General features: G+C 39.3%; 1 protein-coding gene across 2 annotated transcripts in view; it reads right to left on the reverse strand.

The window, feature by feature from the left end:
• Positions 1-235: 235 nt before the first annotated feature.
• LOC108243075 (protein diaphanous homolog 1) overlaps positions 236-15,637 on the reverse strand; it is an 89,469-nt gene continuing 74,067 nt past the window's right edge. For both annotated transcript variants that reach the window (XM_025008600.2, XM_025008599.2), the window contains 6 exons: positions 14,020-14,149; positions 13,596-13,720; positions 13,279-13,443; positions 12,707-12,839; positions 8,867-8,956; positions 236-2,330 (listed from right to left, as the gene is read on the reverse strand). In XM_025008600.2, the coding sequence (XP_024864368.1) occupies positions 2,146-2,330; positions 8,867-8,956; positions 12,707-12,839; positions 13,279-13,443; positions 13,596-13,720; positions 14,020-14,149 (828 nt within the window). In that variant the 3' untranslated portion in view covers positions 236-2,145. The remainder of the gene's footprint in view (positions 2,331-8,866; positions 8,957-12,706; positions 12,840-13,278; positions 13,444-13,595; positions 13,721-14,019; positions 14,150-15,637) is intronic.

Genomic DNA, 15,637 nt, shown 5'->3' on the forward strand with positions numbered 1-15,637 from the left:
AACCAGCTCCTCTGTTTATTCATTCTTCCGCTGCCTTCTGGCTTTAAAATGACAGACTGCAGCGAGCGGCTGGTGTTTTACTGCACTAAGTGTTTACATGAGAGAAGAGTCGAAAGAAAAATTACAAACCACAACACTTTTTTGGCAAGAAAAAAGTAAAATAAATAAACTGGATGAGACAAATGATTCATGTTCAGTGTTGCAGAAAATGTGAAGAAAAAAAAAACCTCAATCATATCATTAAATTACTTAGGACATTTTAATGGTTCAGTGTAACAAACAAACAAACATCTTTGTGAATTAATCTGAAAAAAGCAATCTGAAAGAAAAAAAAATTACAATAAAAATAATCATAAAAAGTCATTTAGAACACAATCTCTTAAAATAGGAGAAGAAAAAAAATGTTACTGAAAGTAAGGAATGACTCATATCAGGGAAAAAAATGATTCCAGTGATGTTTCAGTATTATTCCCATCATCAAACTTCCAGCATTTGGTGGAAACATTCACCTGGTGCAGTTTACCTGAAAAAGCAATAAAATAACTATTTTATTCGTTTAAATACAGCAACGACATTTTTGTGCAGGTGCAGCAGTTTAACCGGTAACCTTTATGTATCCTCAGTGTTCCTAAAATAAAAAGCAGCACATGATCCGAACAAAGATTTCTACAAGTGCCGCACCGCAATTCTTTTTCAAGGAGCTCAAGTGCTACTTTTTCCGGAAAAAAGAAAAAAAAAATTCATTTTATTTACAGAAGATGCAATCAGTGCTGTTTGGACATTCAATCGCATAAGAAGCACTGATAGGTTTTATAAAGGGAGCTAAAATCCACATCCTGAGTCAGGCTGGGTGTCGGAGTCAGGCTGGATTTGCATAGAAAGAGCGTGACGTCAGGTTTTACACCACCACATCATGGCAACATGTATGCTGATGGCTGCTGAATACAAACAGAAGTGAGGCCAGACATTCAGACTATCTCTGCAGTTCAATGGGAGGAAGAGTGGGTGAACACACACACATACATGCACGCACACACACACACACACACCGACAAACTGACAAGTGAGCACACACTCTTGTCTCAGCAGTTTCTGGGCTGTTTTCCAGTGAGCTAGATTCTTAGCAGAAAAACCAAAACAGTATCATTTCTGACAGCCTGGCTGGTATCGTACAGTAATTACAGAGGGCAACTCATACACACACACACAAAGTTTTGTACACCCAAAACTAAATATAGGCAGCTCTTACACAAAAACACAGACATGTAAACTACTCAGGCTACAGTATACTTGAATGAAAACACCTTTTAAGAAAGCAAAGTTCTTTTGGTTTCTATCCAACTCTACTTTCAGGAAGAGTTTATTACAATAATTATGTTCAGGAATGAAAGCATGTTTTCCAGATATAATTGCAGAGGAGTGATAACACAACTTGGACAAGTTTGCGTAAATCCTCTGTCAATTTAAAAAAGAAAAACAAAATCATCTAACTCATGCATGCACGCCTAAAAAAAAACCCAGATGATGAGCGCTGTTCATAAAGTCCACACACCTGCCTGGCATCAACTACACCTGGACGACACCTTGAAGTGAAATGATAAGGCTGATCATGTGTTAGTTGGCACTTTTTTTTCCTTGATTATTATAGCAAAAATAATCACAGTGACATACAGTATCTCAAATAATTACAAAGCAAAAATGTTTCATCAATAAAAATATCAATATTTAATCATCAACAAGAAAAACTAAGTGGTCATGGCTGGAAGATCCAGAATGTGTTCTCTGAGCTACCAGTGGAATGTGCCAAATGTTCCCTTCTTAACTTTGGGAATGATAATAGATCAAAAGGAAAAAAAGGGGGGTGCTAATCTTTCTGAGGAGGTCTTTGGAATGGTTCGAGGTGCCCTGTGATGAAAGACGGGTGAACTGAGTGAAGAAGAATAAACCGTGTGAACATGTTGGTGCAAATGCTAAAGAAGCTAAATCGTTCTGATGCTGGTAAACATTTTAGGGGTGAAACTTCAGGCTCTGCTTCTCCTCACCAAGTCAGGAAAAAAAAAAAAAAAAAAATCCCAAAACAAAACAAAGATTTAAATGTCAAATTGATTATGGCCCCTGGATCCCTTATTCTGTGTGAATGAAAGCCTAGTTAGACCGAGAGGCGGCAGCATCCAGCAACTCCTCTAAGGATTCTGCTCCTTCGAGTTTCGGCTCTTCCTTCGAAGTTTTTGCCTTTTTAGTGGGGTTTTTACTGGACGAAGCCGCGTCTTCCTGGGTCAACTCTTTGGCCAGGATGTTGGTCACTGCTTGACCAGCTCGTCGGTGGTTAGCTTGGAAAGAAACAAAGAGAAACACAAAGTAAATAAGAAACAAAACGATCACAAGAAATCTGCCCTTTCCGACATGCATGTACAAAACTGACTTGGTGATAAAGTCAGCGTGAAACTTTTCACACCTGCAAAGATTTATTTAACGTTTTTCACTGTGAATACAAAGCTTCAGTTAGTTAACACATCAACCACGAGATCAAACACATTTATAACAAGAATGGACAAAACCTACTAAGTTTGCGTGACACTTTTATACAACAAAGCAAATAACAGCTGCTGTTTTCCTTCCCTACAGACGCTGCTGCAAGGGAATAAGTGGTCTGAATGTGCGCTCATGGATTAGTATAATATCTACAGCAACTTGCTACTGATGTCAAATCAGGATTTATGTGGTTTTTATGGAGGAAACAAGAAAACGCAGAAAGAAAATAGGACAGAAGTGGCGAACTGGGAAGAGAAAGTGGGACTGATGTGGAAGGGTGTGGGAGAAAAAAAAAAAGAAGGAAGGAGCAGCACAGAGGGTTAGACATGATGCAGAGTAGGATGATTCACACTGTGGGAAGATTAAACACAGAGGGATGAATGAAAATGAGACAAACATGGATGGATAGACTGAGTCAGAGGAGGAATAAGCCCTGGAGAGTTACGATAGGTGACAGAAATAAGTCGTAAAAATTATAACACCGAGTGTGTGACGGATCGAGCCCTGGGGATGCTGACGTTCTGATTCTTCTACCTGCTTACTCCTACACACACAGCAGCAGCAGCCTTATCGCTCATTCCCTCCTTTCCTTTACCGCTCCTTACTCTTCTGCGTAGGAGGACAGCTGTACAGCGGCAGCCATTTTGAGCTATATAGGTCACTGGGAGATTGTGTTTGCTGTTATTTTATGGCTGATGTATGTTCAGAGCTCATTGCTTCTCTAGCAAACAAACAACACAGCATTAAAACAGGACACACTTGTTAGGAAAAGGAGGATCAGTCTAGTGATCTAATAAAAAAAAACATGCAAATAAACCATGGTAACACAAACAACACACCCAGACTTGCCGCATTTTTCTAACGTGCAAAGACCACACAAAGACACACAAATATTACCGAGCAGGTTTCCAGAACTAGTTGTGACAGAGACACAATTGAGTCTACAGAGCAGAGGAGAAAAGACAAATTTGTGCATTCAGGATCAGCTGAGATATTACATACAGCAAACCTGGGCAACACTTTCTCCCCTCCATCTATTTCTGTCCCTCTCAAACCTCGTTCTCATAAACTTGCTAATTAGAAATTATGCAAATGACCCAACAAACCAGGCGAAAGAGTGTGTGTGAGTGAGAGCTGTGTAGGGCTTGTCCTACAAATTTAAACCCGCTGAGAAAAGCTCTTCAAAGGCTGTCAAGCCAGCGTCAAGCTGCTCTCATCTTCCTCCACTTCCTCTGAGAGAGAAGACAGGGAGGAGGATCAGAGGAAGCAGCCTGGGAAAGAGATATATTTAGACAAACCTGAAGAGTAAAAACATAAATATATTTTCTTTATGTAAAATAAAGTTAAAACGTTTGGGGTTTCCATCTAACACACAGCGAGGCCTTAACCTTTCTATGAATATTGTCATGAGAGGATGTGTGACGTGGTTCTATATTATAAAAGCTGCAATAAAATAAAATAAAATCTATAACTCCTAAAATGAGACCGCCTGCCCACACATCTGAAGGACAAACTGTGTACTTCATGGCTTCATTGTCGCTGTAATTAATCTGTATTTAACAGATTTCTGCTTTGCAGCTGTGGTACCATCACAGGGACTCATAACATGTTAAATTTCTTTTGCGACTCTGGAAATAACTGGCTGAAGGCTGGAAGAATAATGCTGCTGGTGAAATTTAACACCCCAGCAGCTTTGGATCTTATCCCTCACTTGCAACTCAAAGTGTGAATATCTCATCCTCAGCTGCTTCAGCAATTACGTTTTTCTCTTTTTTTTCTCATGAGCCTTCTAACTTTGTGAAAATGCTAAACAAAAAAACACTCGGTATGTGGCATCGCAAACAGGAAAATTATACAATTAGAAACTCTGATTTTGACTAAATGATCCATGCAGCTGGCATGAAGCCACTTGGCTGCAGAACTGCTAAAGGACTTGCTGGGGCAGACAACAAAGGCTGCTGTTGGTCTGTTTACTGATGAATGTGTGTGTTTGTACACTGCAGGGTGAGGAGTGGCACAGGGAACTGAGTGAAAAGATCATCTGTAACACATTACACTCCAGGAGACTAAAATAATGACTACCTGGTGAGGAAAAGTATGCTTTGTTGTACAACGTTATCCCACTTTCACCTTCCTAAAAAAATTAAAATTGCATGATAATGACCAAAAAGCAGCCAGATATGCTTGTTGCAGTTCTGAATCTGTAACAAACAGTCACATGACTATGTACTGATAGGGGGACATTACAGGCTGCAAATGTAGGCTGAATCAGTGTTTTTAAACTTAGCAGGGAATTGTATCGCCCTCTTCAGGCTGCAGTGGGTAACACGCTGCTGCTCTACATCAGAGGACTGTGGGAAAAAGTGACGTCATTCAGCACCACCCCTGGTGGGGAAATATTGATGTGAGAGCACTGATTATTGGTCACTGGTGCACATGTTTGACTTTGTCTCAGAAAGTGCTGTTGTGACATCACCAGTGTTTCAGATATGAATTGATTCATGAGTGATCTCCTACAGGACCTATCCCTCTGTGCGACTCTATGAGTTTGTGAACATTTGTGAACATTTGTGAACACATATTCAGAGCAGAAAGTTTATTCTGTTTTTTTCCCTATAGAGTAGACTGTCTGCAGAGCCAGCGTGTGCCTCTATTGTTGCTATGCTCTTTATCTCTCTCTGCTGTGATTGGTACTTTGTCAGTAAGTTGCTTTCCGTGATTGGTCGTTGCAGCCAGAGTCATGACCCAGCAGATGGGTCTTTAGACAGTTTAGACACATCATTCCTTTAGTTAAATTACTCTTAAAACATAAAAAGCTAAACAAGTTTTGCCAAGTTGATGAGTCTGAATTTCTAAAAAACAATTTTAACAATGTAAGGCTGATGGGAACAGTCTAATTTTAGTTTTAATTTTGTTTGCAAGATTTCTTGTCCTATGGAATGTGTTTAGTTTCACCTACTTGTATGCAAACATCCATGTGCTTCTTTGTACTGGCATGTGAGCATCTGGCGTGTGTGTTTTGTTTTTATGTGTTTAAAGGGGCGGTGGTAGACAGACGGGAGGGTAGGCAGCTGCAGACTTCACCCCCCCTAATTCTATATAACAATCAGACACACTGAGCGAGCAGAGGTACAGGTCAAAGGTGGCGGTGTGGATGGCTTCACCAGCCTCGTGGCAAACTATTCAGTCACACTGCTGTGACACAATGAGCGTGACAACACACTCAACAGGTCTTTGAAATCAGTAGTGACATCTGGAGTCACTGCAGCTGTGAGGGTAAGGAAGGAGGAGGAGGAGGGAGAACTCCTCACATAATAAAAGTAGAGAAACTTCTTTTTTTGTGAAAATGCAGCATGATAGTTGAGTGCTGAATGACTGCTGAAATTTGCTAAAGAAGCTGAAACTAAGTTGTTATAGCTAAAGAAACAATGTTGCCTAAAAGCTAAAAGAAGTAAATGATAGCTAAAAGTAACAAAACCCTAGCTAAACCCTAAAAGTAGCAAATGGTACCTAAAGTAGCATAAGATAAAAGCCAGAATGCTGAAGAAAATTTCAAAGAGAACAGTGTTTTTGAAGGAACTGAAGAAATGTCTATGTATTCAGAATTTTAGTCAAACTTTATTGGCGATCTTATTACCTTAAATGTAAACCTATTTAGACAATCGGATGACTGTCTTCTAGTGTGAAATAAAAAAAAACAAGCTTATTTTACTTCATTTTGTTTTAAACAATAAAAAAGTTAATTATACTGATAAACCAGGCAGCTGAAACACTCTTATAGATCATTCAAATGGATGAATCACTGTTTAGTGTTTTGAGACCTATTATGAGACATCTGATCTATTATTACGCTGCACATAATGGCTAAAATTAATAATGCTTTAGCTGCAGAGAAAAGTGACTAGAGATTAGTAGGATCAGTTCATTAACTGATTTAAGTAGCCCCAAAGCGAGTGGGGCACTACATGTCACAAGAAGTGAGAGTGGAAAGCATGAAAAACCACATCCAATCAAAATGATTCCCCTCTGAGCTGTCAAAGCCTCAGATGACTCAATCACTTTTCCATCATATTCAACATTAAATAGCACAACTATTTTTGAGCCATTCTCTGATTTTACTTTCTGTTAATAACATTCATGTTGTCTACATGTACAGATGGCTGCTGCCTGTAGCCACAGAAATTTATTAACTGAGCCAGGGTTGAGACCTGCCTCCTCCTACTTTACCTCCACTAAAAAAGGACCTCTGACTCAACTATGCAATAAAACTTGAAACACAGACACACACGCTTGTATGCAGAAAAAAACAACTGTAGGCCCCTGTGTGACTGCAAAAAATCAGCGTGGATAAAAAATGAAAAAAAAAAAAAAGAAGCAGACTTTAAACAAGCACAAAGAACAACATATAAATGCTTTAGAAGAAATTGCAAATAAACCACAGCACAGCTTCACCCTATCCACAACAGCTTTGGAAACCCCTGAACTTTGGCAAAAGAAAAACATAAATGACACAGTAGGGTAAAAGTGAAGACAGAGAGGAGACATTTAGTAGAGATGTGATACATAGCAACCACTCATATTTTCCATCCCTTTCTCACCACACGCTGGTATGTGCAGCAAAGGAAAGCTCTTTCTCCCCATTTCTCACACACTTCTGATCAGGTATTTCCTGTTAGGAGTGTGAGGTGGCCAAACAGTATTATGGATGACTGAGTGAACCCCAGAGCGGGCCCCAATCTTTCTTTCCTGCTCTCTCTGCTCCCTTCAGTCCCGTCCTCCCCCTGCCTCACTGCGGTCCCAGTTAGTTTAACAGGGATGAGCCAGAGTTGTTTGTTGTTGAGAGGTTTTCTGCACTCAATATTTCCTAAATGAGACTTAGAGGTTAAATAAAAAGCACTAAATCAGTTTTACTGCTGTTACATAATGACACAAGATTTTGAAATAAATTTAGAAATAAAAGACAATCAAAAGACGGAAAAAAAAGAAAGACAAAAGGAGAAGATGAGAAGAAACAAAAGAGTGCAGTCCACCCTCTGGCTCTGAGTTATTCCACTCAGAACCACGCTTCACATATGGCTTCTATTGAAGGAGGGATTGGGTTGCACACACTCCTCCACAGCCTTTCTTATGTGCAAATTCAGAACACACACAAACGTGCGCGTGAATAGACACTCACAGGGTCTCCCTTGATCTGTAACAGCTAATAGCAACTGCACACTTTCCTGCTCACATAGTTGCACACAAGTTGACTAAAGCAGGAATCATGTTACACTGTGGTCACTGTTCTGATACTCACTTTCATTTGCTTTGTCTTACAAAAAGGTAACACTATTCTCAAAATGTGCTACATGTACAAGACTGCAAACAGAAAACAGAAAAGGACAACAAAAACACACAGAACTTCAAAAAGTAAACAAACTCTGTGGGACAGAGCGAGCAGCTAATCAGAGCTTTGGTATGTATGAGCATACAGATGAAGCAGAGCTGATAAACTTCATGACTTTAAAAAGTTTGTGCACAACACCGACATCTGTGATTTCAATCAAACAATATAAGCAAGTGTAAAAATGTTACTGAAAAAACAAGTTTATTAAGAGGCTATAGGAATGACTTATTAGAAAGTTCTCTTAATTGTTTGGTGAAAAAACACGTTTCAGGATTCATTCTACACATATTTAAAAGATACTGGAAGCTTTGAATAACTACGTCTTTCAGATCTTTTCCACAAAACAAAATTGTCAGGCCTATAAAAACTAGGTGAAGTTTTCTTCAGTATGTTACAGTAAACTGACAATTTTGTTCAACTGAAGATTTAACGGCCCAGAAAACAGTAAATAGAAACTTATTCTTCAATGTAAAATTCCTAAAAGATACATATTTTTCTTATTTTAGCCTTTCACCACATGTTTTAGGTTTTCCCTTCTCTTCATTTTCTTAATCTTTCTGCCCACACGCTGGTTTACCCTCGGCACAGTTTCAAATTCTTTCTACATTTTCCTGTTCCATGACCACACCCTGATCAGTTGCTCCACACAGTACCCTACTGTCCACACCCACTCGTGGCACCCCCTCTCTGCGTCTGTTGTTGTGCCAGCCTGTGATGGCATCGGCTTTGCTCCCTGTAACTATAGGCCCAGAATAACACCACAGCTCACAGCCTCTGAGGCATGCAGCAGAGATGGGGAACATAAACAAACACGATGCTGAGTGTTGACAAATAGAACGAAAGAACCAAAGGAGAAGGAAAACAAGTTTCAGGTAGTCTGTGTTTCTGTCTAGTAGCACATCTGTGAACATCTGTAAACAGCAGAAATATGGCTCTGAGTATGAGTACCTGCTTGTCGGGGTCCTCTCTTTCTTCTGAAAGCAGCACCGGACTGCAGCGCCTCCAACAGGCCATCCATGATACCGGTCTCATCACCCTCTGTTTAAAAATGAAAAAAGGAAAAAAAAGCACAATATCAGCTATGTATCAACAAACAGTAATATATCATTAAGTTGAGTCACATATAAATGTATATTTGTAGTGCACACACACACACAAACACCCTGCCCACTACCCTAACCTTATCTTCCATAACTCAAAACCACACTGTCTGGCATCAGTTCATTTCATTCACAGTAACAGGGAGATTACGAGAATTGTTATTTTTGTTTCTGATTTGCTAACTCACATATAGGAAATAGGGATGTTTACCAAACACGTGGCCACTTTACTAAATTAGCTACATTAACCCAGATAGGCAGTGACCCAGTTAAGCTTTCATCACTGCTCTAAAAGCTACACAGTGGATTTTGATGAAGATAAGTTGTCAAACACACCCTAACTGAAAAGATACACCCAACCAAAGTCAAATTCAGATATACACTACAATGTAAACGTGTAATTGTGGCTCACTTCTAAATGAGCACTGACTGGATATAAATCCAGAGCTACTGTAGGTTCGCTGGTACAGTTTTTGTGGGTCGTGTGTGCTTTTGTTTACATCCAGCCTCTCTGCAAAGACTCTGTGTCTGAACTGGCCATACCAGGAAAGGTTGTTCCAAACCAAGTGGGGTGTCCACCCTCTGTACTGTGTGTACATGTGTGAGTGGGCAGCATTCAGAGGCACAGCTCAGCCTTCAGACAAATGGTTTTAATTATTTCTACTTGAAGCTGAATAGAGACAGAGAGGTCTGGGCAGTAGGGCTGGGGGTTAAAGGTTTATATTGTCACCTTCCCAACCCCCAAACACAGACCACATGTCCTGCTTACACACACACACATATAGAATTTTTAATCCTGCAGTAAGCCATGCAGCAGATGGTCTGTGGTCTCGCCTGTCGTGTCTGTGAAAGTCTCCCTCACACCCTCCTCTCTAAGCCATCTACAGCTCATACACACCCCTCAGTGTCCATACCCTAGAACTACATAAATGTGCCAGAATGATAATGAGCCACAGTTCTCTTCTTCTGGGGAAACACATCTGGCAAGAGTCCACAAACACGAATCACACGGTTCACTACAAGGACTTGTGGAAGCACACAAACACATAAACCTACTTGTGAAAATGTTCTGGAGGCAGTGCAGAGACCAAACAAGGAACTGGCTGTGTAGTAAACACGCTTTTTATTGTCTGAGTGAGCACACAACTAAAATTGCAAAGTCTTGGGGCTATTTTTTTCTGTACAGTTACACATACAGCTCTGTAGTGTTTTCTTTTCCTCCCTCAGCTGGGGATGACAGCAACATTTGCAATCAACACTGAAACTGTCTTGAAAACTGTGACTGCAAAATTAGACTGAAGAAAATAATGTAAGTGATTTAAAACATAAAAAAAGCACAGTCCTCATCCACACAAACACAATGGTCCAGGATACAAAGCAGTAGTGCTTGTAACAACTAAGATAAGCTGAGTTAACAAGTGCAATAGGATTAGATGAAAAGCTTTTAAAGTTTTCTCTTTGGATCTGATCTACCACATTACACACACACAACCACCCACACACCCATGAACTTCCCTGTGGAACATAAATACACACCCAAAGCACAGATCACATCTCCCATGGAGCAACAGCACCTCTAGTGATTGTTCACACATTGACAGATGAAAATGTGGATAGGATTTGATGAAATGACAAACAAAATAATATGCATAAAAGAAACTGTAAGCTAAGAGCTAAGACCATGATATTAATTTTTCCAGTGTACTAAAATTGTGTCCCTTCTCTACAATGACCTGGTGCGAAACATCAGGCAAACTAGGCTGATCCCATTTCACCCGGTCATAACCTGTGCTTCTTTCCTCTCCTCGTCTTACCCTCTTTTTCCGAGAGACAACAACAACACAGCCTAATCCACCGCAAAGCATCTGCTGCCCTACTCTCCTCCATCCCCTCCCCCCACCATCACTCTCTCACTAGCTCTTTGAGTGGAGCACGAGCACTCCAAGTGGCAGTTCCCATACCAGCATCGAATCTTTTGAAAACCACACATGCACACACCCTTTCACTCAGACATGAGGGAACACAGCCTCATTGAATCTTTTACAGACACTACTGACACCTAGCTGCAAAAATAAGGTACAGAGATGTCAGATTTATTTAGAGGAAATGTCTCATTCATAACTTAACTACTGGGTGTGGTGAAGGCTTAATATTAGAGAGCATGTGACTAAAATGAAAAATGCCGTTAATCCCTCAAAGATTCTTACAAGAATGATCCTTTCAAAGCAACTCATAGCAACTCATCACATGCCTCAAACAGGAGAACACTGATCCTCCACTGAGCAAAGCTGTCTGACTCACACAGGAATGACAAGGCCACAAACTGCAAACACACACTGACCTTCCATGGTTTAACAAACATATCTGATAAACAGAAAGTGATAGAAACATCCAGTGAATTCAAGAGATAAGAGTATGTGAGCAGAAAGGTAAAAGCAAAAAAAAGGAACCTGTAGTACTTCAATATGCAAAGTGTGCAGCTGCTAAAAAGGTTAAGGGTTATAAACAAATGCAAAACAAAGACCATGTTTTTGTCAGCCAGACTGATTTGTGTGTGGTTGGATTCAAATAAGGGGCGTTGAATGAGTCCTGACTGCAGGAACAGTCAAATGTGCCACCTGTATGCAAATGACAAACATGATCATATCTGAACCTCTATTATGTTCCTTTTGCACGTGCCTCCAGAGACTGAACATGAAATTTAATTACTTTACTTTCTGCTACAAAGGCTTCATAGTTTTAACAGATACAGAGTATCCTGAGTGGGGCCTCAGAGTTATCTAAGTGTCCTTTAGATGGATTACAGAAAAAACTTGAAAAGGACGAAGAAAAAAAAAAAGAAGAGGGAGATTAAAACAAGAGAAGGGATGCCAGCCTGGACATGGATCAGTAGGACAAAGGCCAAAAACGTCTGGTAGGAGTTTTAGAAAATGCACAGAAAGTTGAACTGAAACAATGTTTCTCCATCAAATGGACAAAGCAAACTAGAACCAGTAACAGGACAAAAAATAAATTATCTGTCACACGTACACACAAGGCAGTAGACAATTTTAACTGCAGAACAGCAGAGTCTCTGAAGAACGCAAGTGGAGCCAGAGAAAAAAGGAGGAATGCATGAAAAGTAGGTCAGAGACTGAATGAAGGGGGAAAAAGTCTGTGTGCATAAATGTGTGTCTGGAAGGGAGGATTTGAGTGCTGACTGTGGGGAGGAGAGAGGAGTTATGGATTTGTATTAGATGGGACAAAATGCTCTAAGCATTTTTCAGCCTAACAGCCTTTTATAGACAACTACAAACATGCATTTGTTGATAAAGAACCTTATACTTTTCCCCAAGTTTTCCAAAGACACAAACAAACAAATCCTTCCATCTCAATTTTCAGAAGCATGAAAAGAGGTCAAGCAGTTTCTTGTGTATATCCTTCTTGTCCTCACTTTATGTGAAGCTTCTTTGTTGGCTGCTTACTTCAAAAACAAGTCATCAACATTAGATTAACTCTGGTCTATAAATACTGTTGTGTGTAAATACTGATGTACGCACACACATACAAAAATGTTACAGAGAAGTGTGGACTCTGACTGCCCCCAACTGGAGTGTGGAAGAAATACAAAGTGACAGATGTGGAGTGTGTTCATCTTTTTCAGTCATACACAGGTAAAAACAAAAAGAGTTCATCCAGCATTTATGACCTCCAGTGATGTCAAGAAGCTGGCTCCTTTTCTGTTTCTCCTCTTTCTCCTTCTCTGCTTTTTCTCTCGCCAGCTTGGCCTTTTTGATCTTCTCCTCAGATTCCTTCCTCTTCCTATTCTCCTCCACTGCTTGCTGCAAAAACAGAAGAAGAGGAAAATACAAAATATAAGACTGCAAGTGCGAGGTTTGAAAGATAGTTGAGAATAACAAAAATTAAAGTCATGCTAAAGGAAAAAAGTACATATTGGATGACTCTAATAGATGTCTGTTTGTGCAAACAAAACTTTAACAGCAAATACTGGCAGTTACGCTCTGCAACAGGTAAAACCAGTTAACCCCCCTATTCGCATATTTACTGTTGACATGGAGGATAAACTGACTGATTGTTTTATCATTGTTTTATCAACAGAAACAGCAGGTGTTCAATCATCTGCTTTGTTTCATTGTTGTTTGACCTCTGTCTTTCATCTACCACATCTTCACCGATATATTCTGTGTTTAAATTAAAACACAAAAGATTAAGAACGTGATCACATTCGACTTTGTGTTTCCTCCAAACACAGGCACTCACCTGAAACATGTTTTTAAAGTTGCTCAGGTCTCCAAAGAACTCCTCTACTGAGATTTTCCTTGGGTCAAAAACATAATAGTCTCCCAGATTGGTGTATAGCATCTCCATCTGCTTGTGCAACAGTTCCACCTTCTCATACTGTTCCTTAGCATGACTGACAAAACTGTAAAGGCAAACTGTTAAGGTACATAGATCTGTTTTTAACATGACATGTTCATTTGTCTAAGACAAAATTTTGGTTTGCATTTTTTTTTAATATACAAAAACACTAATTTTGTCACTTAGCTGTCAAGTTAGGTAGCTGCATTAAAGGATATAGACATTTTTTCCACAAAGAGGTCATTTTCATTTTGTGAAGGAGGGAATGTTTCTAGATCTTTCTCCAGGTTCTTGATTTGACGGCCCATAAGCTCGAGATTCTTCTGAATCGTTTCTGCGGAAACTGTCATAAAAAAGAAAAATGTCAATGCTGTAAAACAAGGTGCAAGATGGACATGCCATTTCACATGAAAACATGAATGAAAAAAATACTACAAATATATATATTTTTACTTGTAAACTGTGGAGCAACCATTAGCTTCAACCTCAACCAATTATGTCCAGAAGACTTGTTTATAAAAAAATTATAGCTTGCAGATTAACCAGATAAAACAGAGAAAAAAAAAAATACTTTAACCAGGCATAATGGATGGACAATACTATCCAGAAAGACTTAAATTACAAACTAAAGGTTCCATTTACCTCTGCTGGCCTTTTCCACATGACTAATCTCTTTAGCGAAGTCCATGACATCAGCATGCTGCTCCTGGCACACGTCAGCAAGAAAATGGAGCAGGGTCTGCTTCAGGTCGGCTGATTTGGTGTCACGTAACTGATGAGAAAAAAAGTATTTTATAAGCTGACATACTGAAAAGATAATCAATTAAAAGTTGTCAAAGGCCTGCATGCTTTCTGTTTCCCAAAGTTTGACTATGAATGTTGATTTTTGAAACTGCACCCATAATGCAATGTCGGATTATAAAATGCTGCAAAACTTAAGTTAAAAATCCAAGTTATCACACCATCGTTGGTGCATTAGGTCTGCGTGGAATCGTTTCAGTGATGAAGAAATTGTGAAATCATATGCTATGTATGGATCAAAGTTGTATGTATGTCATACCTAAAACTTAGAAGTGTAACAGAAAAAAAGGGGTTGTTCTTTATGTGGAGATGTTTAAAGCAGATACTAATTGAATAAAATGGACTATAAAAACATCAGAGAAACTTTTGCTGTTGTGGATTATCTCGTTAGGTTATAAATCAGTCTTGACAACTGACAAATCAAAAACACTGGTAGCAGCTGTGTCAAAGTTTCTGTGACTTCAATGCATTAAGACATACATTTTTACTCTAATATGTAGTGGTGAGCGATATGGCAATAGATATCGTGGGGATGATAAAAAAGTGTCTATCATGCTACTTGTCTTCTATTGTTTCTAACATAATTTTATAAATTATTCATGCAAATATTTCATAAAGTAGGCTACGACGGATGTATTAGTGTTGTCACTTTGCATACACTCAGTTGCAACAAGTGGAGACAGCTACGCAGGCAGCCCAAGAAGAAGGACTTTTACCAAAACGAGGCGGTACGTCTGTGATTTGGTTACATTTTGGGTTCAAGAAGTCTGACACGAAGCAGAAAACGGTAATTTGCAAACTCTGCTAGAAGACTGTTTCCTCTTCCGATGCCAACACAACAAACCTCTTCTATCACTTAAAGAAGAACCATGAAAAAGAATACATGGCAAAGCAAAAAGTGCAGGGTCAAGCAAGTTGTTAAAGAGCCAGGGAATGTTGCAAAAAGGAAGACTAGCCAACCGAAGATAATGGAGTCATATGTTGTCATTTGATACATATATATTGCTGCACTAAAATGCAGCAATTCTCATTTGTGAAAGTTCAGTTAAATGTCACTTCGAAATAAAGTTTGAAAAAGTAAGGAATAATATTACTTTGTCATATTTTTCAGAGAATAACTGAAAACGTACTTATTTGCGGTATATCATTATATATGTTATCATGATTTAAAATAGTCTATATTGTGATATATGATTTTTTCCATATTTCCCAGCACTACTAATGTATATGATTTCATCCCTCCAAATGTTTACACTACAGGCCTACTGAGCACATGTGTTAGTTTATAAATCACTGAACGGTTTAGCACCACATTACATTAAAGATCTGTTATCACTGTACCAACCGTCTAGACCCCTCAGATCTTCTGGTTCTGGACTGCTCTGCATCCCCAGAACCAGAACCAAACGAGGAGAAGCAGCTTTCAGTTTCTATGCACCACAAATTTGGAACAAACTTC

This window comes from Kryptolebias marmoratus, linkage group LG9, assembly GCF_001649575.2.
Source record: "Kryptolebias marmoratus isolate JLee-2015 linkage group LG9, ASM164957v2, whole genome shotgun sequence".
Taxonomy (NCBI): Eukaryota; Metazoa; Chordata; class Actinopteri; order Cyprinodontiformes; family Rivulidae; genus Kryptolebias; species Kryptolebias marmoratus.